The sequence below is a fragment of the Electrona antarctica genome, assembly GCF_951216825.1.
Source record: "Electrona antarctica genome assembly, chromosome: 23".
In the NCBI taxonomy this organism is placed as follows: domain Eukaryota; kingdom Metazoa; phylum Chordata; class Actinopteri; order Myctophiformes; family Myctophidae; genus Electrona; species Electrona antarctica.
This window is the reverse complement of record NC_136804.1, coordinates 38,239,742-38,252,241: the sequence shown is the minus strand read 5'-3', so window position 1 is coordinate 38,252,241 and position 12,500 is coordinate 38,239,742. Positions and strand designations below refer to the sequence as shown.

Below are 12,500 nucleotides of genomic sequence, written 5' to 3'. Positions count from 1 at the left end.
TCATGGGAGGGCTGTGAGCGGTTCAGAAACCAGTCTGTGTCTCATGGGAGGGCTGTGGGCGGTTCAGAAACCAGTCTGTGTCTCATAGGAGGGCTGTGGGTGGTTCAGAAACCAGTCTGTGTCTCTGTGGGCGGTTCAGAAACCAGTCTGTGTCTCATAGGAGGGCTGTGGGCGGTTCAGAAACATGTCTGTCTCTCATAGGAGGGCTGTGGGCGGTTCAGAAACCAGTCTGTGTCTCATAGGAGGGCTGTGGGCGGTTCAGAAACCAGTCTGTGTCTCATAGGAGGGCTGTGGGCGGTTCAGAAACCAGTCTGTGTCTCATAGGAGGGCTGTGGGCGGTTCAGAAACCAGTCTGTGTCTGATAGGAGGGCTGTGGGCGATTCAGAAACCCGTCTGTGTCTCATGGGAGGGCTGTGAGCGGTTCAGAAACCAGTCTGTGTCTCATGGGAGGTTCAGAAACCAGTCTGTGTCTCATAGGAGGGCTGTGGGCGGTTCAGAAACCAGTCTGTGTCTCTGTGGGCGGTTCAGAAACCAGTCTGTGTCTCATAGGAGGGCTGTGGGCGGTTCAGAAACCAGTCTGTGTCTCATAGGAGGGCTGTGGGCGGTTCAGAAACCAGTCTGTGTCTCATAGGAGGGCTGTGGGCGGTTCAGAAACCAGTCTGTGTCTCATAGGAGGGCTGTGGGCGGTTCAGAAACCAGTCTGTCTCATAGGAGGGCTGTGTGCAGTTCAGAAACCAGTCTGTGTCTCATCGTAACTCCTAATCCAGGGAGCTCTCCATGGTTTTGACCAGAAGGACAATGTCTTCATTTCTGACTTCAGAATGCCTCTCGTTTGGAATATTAACACTTCTAGAGAGACTTTAGCCTCTCGTTTGGAATATAAACGATTCTAGAGAGACTTTAGCCTCTCGTTTGGAATATAAACGCTTCTAGAGAGACTTTAGCCTCTCGTTTGGAATAGAAACGCTTCTAGAGAGACTTTAGCCTCTCGTTTGGAATATAAACGCTTCTAGAGAGACTTTAGCCTCTCGTTTGGAATATAAACGCTTCTAGAGAGACTTTAGCCTCTCGTTTGGAATATAAACGCTTCTAGAGAGTCTCTCGTTTGGAATATAAACGCTTCTAGAGATACTTTAGCCTCTCGTTTGGAATATAAACGCTTCTAGAGAGACTTTAGCCTCTCGTTTGGAATATAAACGCTTCTAGAGAGTCTCTCGTTTGGAATATAAACGCTTCTAGAGAGACTTTAGCCTCTCGTTTGGAATATAAACGCTTCTAGAGAGACTTTAGCCTCTCGTTTGGAATATAAACGCTTCTAGAGAGACTTTAGCCTCTCGTTTGGAATATAAACGCTTCTAGAGAGACTTTAGCCTCTCGTTTGGAATATAAACGATTCTAGAGAGACTTTAGCCTCTCGTTTGGAATATAAACGCTTCTAGAGAGACTTTAGCCTCTCGTTGGGAATATAAACGCTTCTAGAGAGACTTTAGCCTCTCGTTTGGAATATAAACGCTTCTAGAGAGACTTTAGCCTCTCGTTTGGAATATAAACGCTTCTAGAGAGACTTTAGCCTCTCGTTTGGAATATTAACACTTCTAGAGAGACTTTAGCCTCGTTTGGAATATAAACGCTTCTAGAGAGACTTTAGCCTCTCGTTTGGAATATAAACGCTTCTAGAGAGACTTTAGCCTCTCGTTTGGAATATAAACGCTTCTAGAGAGACTTTAGCCTCTCGTTTGGAATATTAACACTTCTAGAGAGACTTTAGCCTCTCGTTTGGAATATAAACGCTTCTAGAGAGACTTTAGCCTCTCGTTTGGAATATAAACGCTTCTAGAGAGACTTTAGCCTCTCGTTTGGAATATAAACGCTTCTAGAGAGACTTTAGCCTCTCGTTTGGAATATAAACGCTTCTAGAGAGACTTTAGCCTCTCGTTTGGAATATAAACGCTTCTAGAGAGACTTTAGCCTCTCGTTAGGAATATTAACACTTCTAGAGAGACTTTAGCCTCTCGTTTGGAATATAAACACTTCTAGAGAGACTTTAGCCTCTCGTTAGGAATATTAACCTTCTAGAGAGACTTTAGCCTCTCGTTTGGAATATAAACGCTTCTAGAGAGACTTTAGCCTCTCGTTGGGAATATAAACGCTTCTAGAGAGACTTTAGCCTCTCGTTTGGAATATAAACGCTTCTAGAGAGACTTTAGCCTCTCGTTTGGAATATAAACGCTTCTAGAGAGACTTTAGCCTCTCGTTTGGAATATAAACGCTTCTAGAGAGACTTTAGCCTCTCGTTTGGAATATAAACGCTTCTAGAGAGACTTTAGCCTCTCGTTTGGAATATAAACGCTTCTAGAGAGACTTTAGCCTCTCGTTGGGAATATAAACGCTTCTAGAGAGACTTTAGCCTCTCGTTTGGAATATAAACGCTTCTAGAGAGACTTTAGCCTCTCGTTTGGAATATTAACACTTCTAGAGAGACTTTAGCCTCTCGTTTGGAATATAAACGCTTCTAGAGAGACTTTAGCCTCTCGTTATGGAATATTAACGCTTCTAGAGAGACTTTAGCCTCTCGTTTGGAATATAAACGCTTCTAGAGAGACTTTAGCCTCTCGTTAGGAATATAAACGCTTCTAGAGAGACTTTAGCCTCGTTAGGAATATAAACGCTTCTAGAGAGACTTTAGCCTCTCGTTTGGAATATAAACGCTTCTAGAGAGACTTTAGCCTCTCGTTTGGAATATAAACGCTTCTAGAGAGACTTTAGCCTCTCGTTTGGAATATAAACGCTTCTAGAGAGACTTTAGCCTCTCGTTTGGAATATAAACGCTTCTAGAGAGACTTTAGCCTCTCGTTTGGAATATTAACCTTCTAGAGAGACTTTAGCCTCTCGTTTGGAATATAAACGCTTCTAGAGAGACTTTAGCCTCTCGTTAGGAATATAAACGCTTCTAGAGAGACTTTAGCCTCTCGTTTGGAATATAAACGCTTCTAGAGAGACTTTAGCCTCTCGTTTGGAATATAAACGCTTCTAGAGAGACTTTAGCCTCTCGTTTGGAATATAAACGCTTCTAGAGAGACTTTAGCCTCTCGTTAGGAATATAAACGCTTCTAGAGAGACTTTAGCCTCGTTAGGAATATAAACGCTTCTAGAGAGACTTTAGCCTCTCGTTTGGAATATAAACGCTTCTAGAGAGACTTTAGCCTCTCGTTTGGAATATAAACGCTTCTAGAGAGACTTTAGCCTCTCGTTTGGAATATAAACGCTTCTAGAGAGACTTTAGCCTCTCGTTTGGAATATAAACGCTTCTAGAGAGACTTTAGCCTCTCGTTTGGAATATAAACGCTTCTAGAGAGACTTTAGCCTCTCGTTTGGAATATTAACCTTCTAGAGAGACTTTAGCCTCTCGTTTGGAATATAAACGCTTCTAGAGAGACTTTAGCCTCTCGTTAGGAATATAAACGCTTCTAGAGAGACTTTAGCCTCTCGTTTGGAATATAAACGCTTCTAGAGAGACTTTAGCCTCTCGTTTGGAATATAAACGCTTCTAGAGAGACTTTAGCCTCTCGTTGGGAATATAAACGCTTCTAGAGAGACTTTAGCCTCTCGTTGGGAATATAAACGCTTCTAGAGAGACTTTAGCCTCTCGTTGGGAATATAAACGCTTCTAGAGAGACTTTAGCCTCTCGTTTGGAATATAAACGCTTCTAGAGAGACTTTAGATGAATCAGCGTGAGGTAAGAATGGAAGATTATGCCTCCCGGTTTTGGGAGGGAGGGGAGCATCCTTTCAGAGTAAAATCTGTCATATCTGCTGGCACTCTAGCGCCTTTATTTTGAAAGATGGTGGCGGCATCGGTTGTGTTAAATGCCGTAACTAAATCAGTGGACATTAAATTGAATGTGTTTAACCCATTTTGACCTGAGATCAGATTCTAAAAATGTCTTCTAGATCCTGACAGTTTTATGTCAGACCTACAAGCTCGTAGCGCGCCACGAGCTTGTAGATCTGCTATTTTTGAGTGGTGCAACCACTCCAAGGAACAGCAATGTCCTATGTGACTGTGTGGCTATGTGACTATGAGTACCAGTAGGGGCAAAAGTGGCGCTGTTGTGCCAGAAACAGAGAGAGAGAGAGAGATAGTGTTGCACTGTTGCCTAGAGCTAATTACAGAGAGAGAGAGAGAGAGAGTGAGAGGCAGAGAGTTGCACCACTCAGTTCACACAGGTGTGATTTTTCAATAGCTAAAGCATAACATAATGCTAACACCAAAAGGGGTTCCCGCCCAAAATGGGTTAATTACAAACGAGCAGATCTCACGTCTTTGTGATTCATGTTAGAGCTCACCTTCCAGTTTGTGGTGCTGAAGGGCGCCCTCTGGTGGCAGCGAGTGGAAGGAGTTGCCCGGGAAGTACGCCGACGGGTAGGCGGCCATGTTGGATTTCCTCTGCTTCAGAATGTACTGCAGGAGCTCGTACAGCACGTCACCTGGAGACAGAGAGGTCAAGAGGTCAGGAGGTCAGGAGGTCATACAGCACGTCACCTGGAGACAGAGGTCAAGAGGTCAAAGGTCAGGAGGTCATACAGCATGTCACCTGGAGACAGAGAGGTCAAGAGGTCAAAGGTCAGGAGGTCATACAGCACGTCACCTGGAGACAGAGGTCAAGAGGTCAAAGGTCAGGAGGTCATACAACAAAACACAAAGGTCAGATTTCAAAGGTCAAAAGGTCATACAGCATGTCACCTAAAACAGTGGCTCTCAAACTTTTTCATGTCAAGGACCCCCAAAATGATAGTCATTAGCCTGCGGACCCCCATTTGAAAATATATGCCAGGGACCCCCCATTCTCCATATGCAGACCGCGGCCATCTTACCATATAAGTTAATGGCAAGGTGCTACCTAGGTGCAACTTCCCATAGACAGCCCATTCATCCAAACAGAAAGGTCCTATCTGATTGTATTACACAACGTCAAACTCACCAACATTGCAGCTGTACGAAAAGCTTGAATTATCCTCTTTCTATCCTCAAAGTGTTTGTTTCATAAAAGCAGGGCGTTGCTGAAAATGAGCACCTGTGCTCAGCTACTTCCCTGGGTAAATAAAGAATTTAAAAACAAATCACACCCGTGTGAACTGAGTGGTGCAACTCCCCTCCCCCCTCTCTCTCTCTCTCTCTCTCTCTCTCTCATTAGCAGGCAACAGTGCAGCACTATCTCTCTCTCTCTGTTTCTGGCACAACAGCGCCCCTACTGGTACTCATGAGTCATGAGTCACACACAAACATAGTCACAAACATAGGTTAACGTCACAGACATTGCTGTTCCTTGGAGTGGTTGCACCACTCAAAAAAAATCCACCGTAGACATGTTATGAGCTACTTTGTGTCCTCGCAGGTGATTCTGGAGTTTGGAAGTGCTCGTTAGATATCACTCAACAGCCCTGCGTACCACCTGTTTATAATTAGCACATAATGCAGGAGGCAGCAGGAGGTTGCTTTACTGATAACGAGTGCTTCCAAACTCTGATGGAAACATAATGGTCTATAAGAGAAGGTTTGTACGGCTCTGGTAGTGATTCTCAATCCATTTCATTTCAAGGACCCCCAGTTTAGGCAACAAAGTCTTATGCACACCTGTATGCTCTGAGGAGGGTGCGTAGGACCCCCATTTAACACCTGTATGCTCTGAGGAGGGTGCTAGGACCCCCATTTAACACCTGTATGCTCTGAGGAGGGTGCGTAGGACCCCCATTTAACACCTGTATGCTCTGAGGAGGGTGCGTAGGACCCCCATTTAACACCTGTATGCTCTGAGGAGGGTGCGTAGGACCCTCATTTAACACCTGTATGCTCTGAGGAGGGTGCGTAGGACCCCCATTTAACACCAGTATGCTCTGAGGAGGGTGCTAGGACCCCCATTTAACACCTGTGTGCTCTGAGGAGGGTGCGTAGGACCCTCATTTAACACCTGTGTGCTCTGAGGAGGGTGCGTAGGACCCCCATTTAACACCTGTATGCTCTGAGGAGGGTGCTAGGACCCCCATTTAACACCAGTATGCTGTGAGGAGGGTGCGTAGGACCCCCGTTTAACACCTGTATGCTGTGAGGAGGGTGCGTAGGACCCCCGTTTAACACCTGTATGCTCTGAGGAGGGTGCCTAGGACCCCCATTTAACACCTGTATGCTCTGAGGAGGGTGCGTAGGACCCCCATTTAACACCTGTATGCTCTGAGGAGGGTGCCTAGGACCCCCATTTAACACCTGTATGCTCTGAGGAGGGTGCGTAGGACCCCCATTTAACACCTGTATGCTCTGAGGAGGGTGCGTAGGACCCTCATTTAACACCTGTATGCTCTGAGGAGGGTGCGTAGGACCCCCATTTAACACCAGTATGCTCTGAGGAGGGTGCGTAGGACCCCCATTTAACACCTGTATGCTCTGAGGAGGGTGCGTAGGACCCCCATTTAACACCTGTATGCTCTGAGGAGGGTGCGTACTGCGTACCCCCATTTAACACCTGTATGCTCTGAGGAGGGTGCGTAGGACCCCCATTTAATGGCATGTCTATCTCTGGGACCCCAATTTAACACCTGTATGCTCTGAGGAGGGTGCGTAGGATCCCCATTTAACACCTGTATGCTCTGAGGAGGGTGCGTAGGATCCCCATTTAACACCTGTATGCTCTGAGGAGGGTGCGTAGGACCTCTCCACATCTCTCCACATCTCTTCATCTCTCCATCTCTCCATCTCCCCATCTCTTCATCTCTCCATCTCTCCATCTCCCCATCTCTTCATCTCTCCATCTCCCCATCTCTCCACCAATCCATCCCTCCATCCCTCCATCTCCCCATCTCTCCATCTCCCCATCTCTCCATCTCTCCACATCTCTCCACATCTCTTCATCTCTCCATCTCTCCATCTCCCCATCTCTTCATCTCTCCATCTCTCCATCTCCCCATCTCTTCATCTCTCCATCTCTCCATCTCCCCATCTCCCCATCTTCTCTCCATCTCTCCATCTCCCCATCTCTCCATCTCCCCATCTCTCCACATCTCTTCATCTCCCCATCTCTCCATCTCTCCATCTCTTCATCTCCCCATCTCTCCATCTCTCCATCTCTTCATCTCCCCATCTCTCCATCTCTCCATCTCTTCATCTCTCCATCTCTTCATCTCTCCATCTCTCCATCTCTCCACATCTCTTCATCTCCCCATCTCTCCATCTCTTCATCTCTCCATCTCTTCATCTCTCCATCTCTCCATCTCTCCACATCTCTTCATCTCCCCATCTCTCCATCTCTCCACATCTCTTCATCTCCCCATCTCTCCCCATCTCCCCATCTCTCCATCTCTCCATCTCTCCATCTCTCCATCTCTCCACATCTCTTCATCTCCCCATCTCTCCCCATCTCCCCATCTCTCCATCTCTCCATCTCTCCACATCTCCCCATCTCTCCATCTCTTCATCTCTCCATCTCTTCATCTCCCCATCTCTCCCCATCTCCCCATCTCTCCATCTCTCCATCTCTCCACATCTCCCCATCTCTCCATCTCTCCATCTCTCCATCTCTCCACATCTCTTCATCTCCCCATCTCTCCATCTCTTCATCTCTCCATCTCTTCATCTCTCCATCTCTCCATCTCTCCATCTCTCCATCTCTCCATCTCTCCACATCTCTTCATCTCCCCATCTCTCCATCTCTCCACATCTCTTCATCTCCCCATCTCTCCCCATCTCCCCATCTCTCCATCTCCCCATCTCCCCATCTCTCCATCTCTCCATCTCTCCATCTCTCCACATCTCTTCATCTCCCCATCTCCCCATCTCTCCATCTCTCCATCTCTTCATCTCTCCACATCTCTTCATCTCTTCATCTCCCCATCTCCCCATCTCTCCATCTCTCCATCTCTTCATCTCTCCACATCTCTTCATCTCTTCATCTCCCCATCTCTCCATCTCTTCATCTCTCCACATCTCTTCATCTCCACATCTCTCCATCTCCCCATCTCTTCATCTCTCCATCTCTCCATCTCCCCATCTCCCCATCTCTCCATCTCCCCATCTCTCCATCTCTTCATCTCTTCATCTCCACATCTCTCCATCTCCCCATCTCTTCATCTCTCCATCTCTCCATCTCCCCATCTCCCCATCTCTCCATCTCCCCATCTCTCCATCTCTTCATCTCTTCATCTCTCCATCTCTTCATCTCTCCACATCTCTTCATCTCCACATCTCTCCATCTCTTCATCTCTCCATCTCTCCACATCTCTTCATCTCCCCATCTCTCCATCTCTCCATCTCTTCATCTCTCCATCTCTCCACATCTCCCCATCTCTCCATCTCTCCATCTCCCCATCTCTCCATCTCTCCATCTCTTCATCTCTCCATCTCTCCATCTCTTCATCTCTCCATCTCCCCATCTCCCCATCTCTCCATCTCTCCATCTCCCCATCTCTCCATCTCTCCATCTCTTCATCTCTCCATCTCCCCATCTCCCCATCTCTCCATCTCTCCATCTCCCCATCTCTCCATCTCTCCATCTCTTCATCTCTCCATCTCCCCATCTCTCCATCTCTCCATCTCTTCATCTCTCCATCTCTCCATCTCCCCATCTCTCCATCTCTCCATCTCTTCATCTCTCCATCTCCCCATCTCCCCATCTCTCCATCTCTCCATCTCTCCATCTCCCCATCTCTCCATCTCTCCATCTCTTCATCTCTCCATCTCTCCACATCTCTTCATCTCCCCATCTCTCCATCTCCCCATCTCTCCATCTCTCCATCTCCCCATCTCTCCACATCTCTTCATCTCCCCATCTCCCCATCTCTCCACCTCCCCATCTCTCCACATCTCTCCCCATCTCTCCATCTCTCCATCTCCCCATCTCTCCATCTCTCCACATCTCCCCATCTCTCCATCTCCCCATCTCTCCATCTCCCCATCTCCCCATCTCTCCATCTCTCCATCTCTCCACATCTCCTCATCTCCCCATCTCCCCATCTCTCCACATCTCCCCATCTCCCCATCTCCCATCTCTCCATCTCCCCATCTCTCCATCTCTCCATCTCTCCACATCTCCCCATCTCCCCATCTCTCCATCTCTCCACATCTCTCCATCTCTCCATCTCCCCATCTCCCCATCTCTCCATCTCTCCACATCTCCCCATCTCTCCATCTCCCCATCTCCCCATCTCCCCATCTCTCCATCTCTCCATCTCTCCACATCTCCCCATCTCCCCATCTCCCCATCTCTCCATCTCTCCACATCTCTTCATCTCCCCATCTCCCCATCTCTCCATCTCCCCATCTCCCCATCTCTCCACATCTCTTCATCTCCCCATCTCCCCATCTCTCCACCTCCCCATCTCTCCACATCTCTCCCCATCTCTCCATCTCCCCATCTCTCCATCTCTCCACATCTCCCCATCTCTCCATCTCTCCATCTCCCCATCTCTCCATCTCCCCATCTCTCCATCTCCCCATCTCCCCATCTCTCCATCTCTCCACATCTCCCCATCTCTCCATCTCCCCATCTCCCCATCTCCCCATCTCTCCATCTCTCCACATCTCCCCATCTCTCCACATCTCCCCATCTCCCCATCTCCCCATCTCCCCATCTCTCCATCTCTCCATCTCCCCATCTCCCCATCTCTCCATCTCTCCACATCTCCCCATCTCTCCACATCTCCCCATCTCCCCATCTCCCCATCTCTCCATCTCTCCACATCTCCCCATCTCTCCATCTCCCCATCTCCCCATCTCTCCATCTCCCCATCTCCCCATCTCCCCATCTCCCCATCTCTCCATCTCCCCATCTCTCCATCTCCCCATCTCTCCATCTCTTCATCTCTTCATCTCTCCACATCTCCCCATCTCTCCACATCTCCCCATCTCCCCATCTCTCCATCTCTCCACATCTCCCCATCTCTCCATCTCCCCATCTCCCCATCTCTCCATCTCCCCATCTCCCCATCTCCCCATCTCTCCATCTCCCCATCTCTCCATCTCCCCATCTCTCCATCTCCCCATCTCTCCATCTCTCCACATCTCCCCATCTCTCCATCTCCCCATCTCCCCATCTCTCCATCTCCCCATCTCCCCATCTCCCCATCTCCCCATCTCTCCATCTCCCCATCTCTCCATCTCCCCATCTCTCCATCTCCCCATCTCTCCATCTCCCCATCTCTCCACATCTCCCCATCTCTCCAGAAACTGTATGAAGTATTAATGTGTGGATATGTGTGTATATGTACTGTATGTGTACACACACACACACGCACGCACGCACACACACACACACACACACACACACACACACACACACACACACACACACACACACACACACACACACACACACACACACACACACACACACACACACACACACACTACTACTACTTCTATTTTCTCGATTCATAATTAATATGTCAAACGCGTGGGCATCGGAGATTAAGTTGCGTTTTTATGATCGTCGTGAAGGAAAATTCACTCAGTCCATGTTTTAAGCCATTTTGGGCGGGAACCCCTTTTGGTGTTTTAAGCATTATGTTATACTTTAGCTATTGAAAAATAGCAGATCTACAAGCTCAGAGTGCGGCACCGAGTGCCGCGCTACGAGCTTGTAGGTCTGCTATTTTTGAAAAATCGTGGCGCAAATCTTTGAATATATCTTTGCTTATGGGGGGAGGAACAACATATTTCCAGATGGGGGTCGGCGGCCAATTACATATTTTTGGGATCCTTGACATGAAAATGTTGGAGAACCACTGACATGGAAACATGGGGTTTTTCAGAAAACTGTCAGGATTTAGAAGACTTTTTGTAGAATCGTCCTCAGGTTAATATCGTTGTCCTGTAACGTCTTCTCATGCATGGCTTTGAGCACTTATTTCCCCCCCAAAGCTAAAGATCCATAAGCGACGCGTCATCGTACATATTCTTCATGTTCGTGTATTGTCTCTGTATCTGTTAACCCATTCTGGGCGGGAACCCCTTTTGGTGTCAGCATTATGTTATGCTTTAGCTGTTGAAAAATAGCAGATCTACAAGCTCATAGCGCGCCACCGAGTGGCGCGCTACGAGCTTGTAGGTCTGCTATTTTTGAAAAATCGAAGAACCACTGACATAGAAACATAGCTTTTTCAGAAAACTGTCAGGATGTAGAAGACATTTATAGAATCTGATCTCAGGTCAAAACGGGTTTATAATTATCCATGTATTGTCTCTGTTACTGTACTCTGCCTCTGTACCTGCTACTGTATCTGGTCTGTGATGTCACCAGGTGACAGTTGAGGTCGGGTGTGAACTTCCTCTTCCTGATCCACAGTATTTTTTTTACCCGACCGCTTTTTTACTTCCTCGCCCAAACAACAAAGACAGCAGCCGCACCGCGCTGTGCCACACTGCGCTGGAGTTTGGAAGTGCTTGTTGAATATCACTCAACAGCCCATGCGTTCCACCTGTTTTGAATTTGCACATAATGCAGGAGGCACTTCCAAACTCTGACACAAGGAATTGTATGTTTATGAGAGAGAGAGAGAGAGGTACAGACAGACAGAGAGAGAGAGCGATAGAGAGACACAGACAGACAGACAGAGAGCGGTCAGTACCAGAGTGGGGTGACCGGTATCTAAAGTCCTCCTTGGTCAGCAGCAGCAGGGAGAGAGAGAGCGGTAGAGAGACATAGAGAGAGGTGTACCAGAGTGAGGTGACCGGTATCTAAAGTCCTGCTTGGTCAGCAGCAGAGAGAGAGAGAGAGAGAGAGAGACATATAGAGACAGAGAACGGTAGAGAGACATAGAGAGAGGTGTACCAGAGTGAGGTGACCCGTATCTAAAGTCCTCTTGGTCAGCAGCAGAGAGAGAGATAGCGGTAGAGAGACACAGACAGACAGAGAGCGGTCAGTACCAGAGTGAGGTGACCGGTATCTAAAGTCCTCCTTGGTCAGCAGCAGGAGGGCCTTGCCGTTCATCTGGAAGGACCCCGAGGCGATGGGCCGCAGGGCGAACTCTCTCTCCGCCCAGCGGAGCCACTGGGCCACGTCCTCCCTGGACCAGAACACCGGCTGCAGCCCTGGAGGAGCGAAACAAACGCACCCAATGAATATACACACAACCTGGAGGAGCGAAACAAACGCACCCAATGAATATACACACAACCTGGAGGAGCGAAACAAACGCACCCAATGAATATACACACAACCTGGAGGAGCGAAACAAACGCACCCAATGAATATACACACAACCTGGAGGAGCGAAACAAACGCACCCAATGAATATACACACAACCTGGAGGAGCGAAACAAACGCACCCAATGGATATACTGTGCCAGCCTGTGCCCAATCAGCCTACAGTATACTGCTGTCAGCCAATCAGCCTACAGTATACTGTGCGCTGTGCGTTGACATGAAATATTGAGCACCACTGATAGAAACATGAGGTATTTTGGAAAACTGAGGTCTGATCTATCAGCCGATCCCCGCCTTATCAATCCATT

At 48.0% G+C, this 12,500-nt stretch overlaps 1 protein-coding gene across 1 annotated transcript in view; it reads right to left on the bottom strand.

Moving 5' to 3' along the window:
- The window catches only part of etv6 (ETS variant transcription factor 6), a 31,347-nt gene extending 19,273 nt beyond the window's left edge, over positions 1–12,074 (bottom strand). Inside the window, exons 1-2 of the mRNA XM_079494387.1 lie at positions 11,912–12,074; positions 4,348–4,488 (exon numbers count right to left, since the gene is read on the bottom strand). Coding sequence (XP_079350513.1) covers positions 4,348–4,488; positions 11,912–11,975 — 205 coding nt within the window. The 5' untranslated portion in view covers positions 11,976–12,074. The remainder of the gene's footprint in view (positions 1–4,347; positions 4,489–11,911) is intronic.
- Between the last annotated feature and the right edge of the window lie 426 nt (positions 12,075–12,500).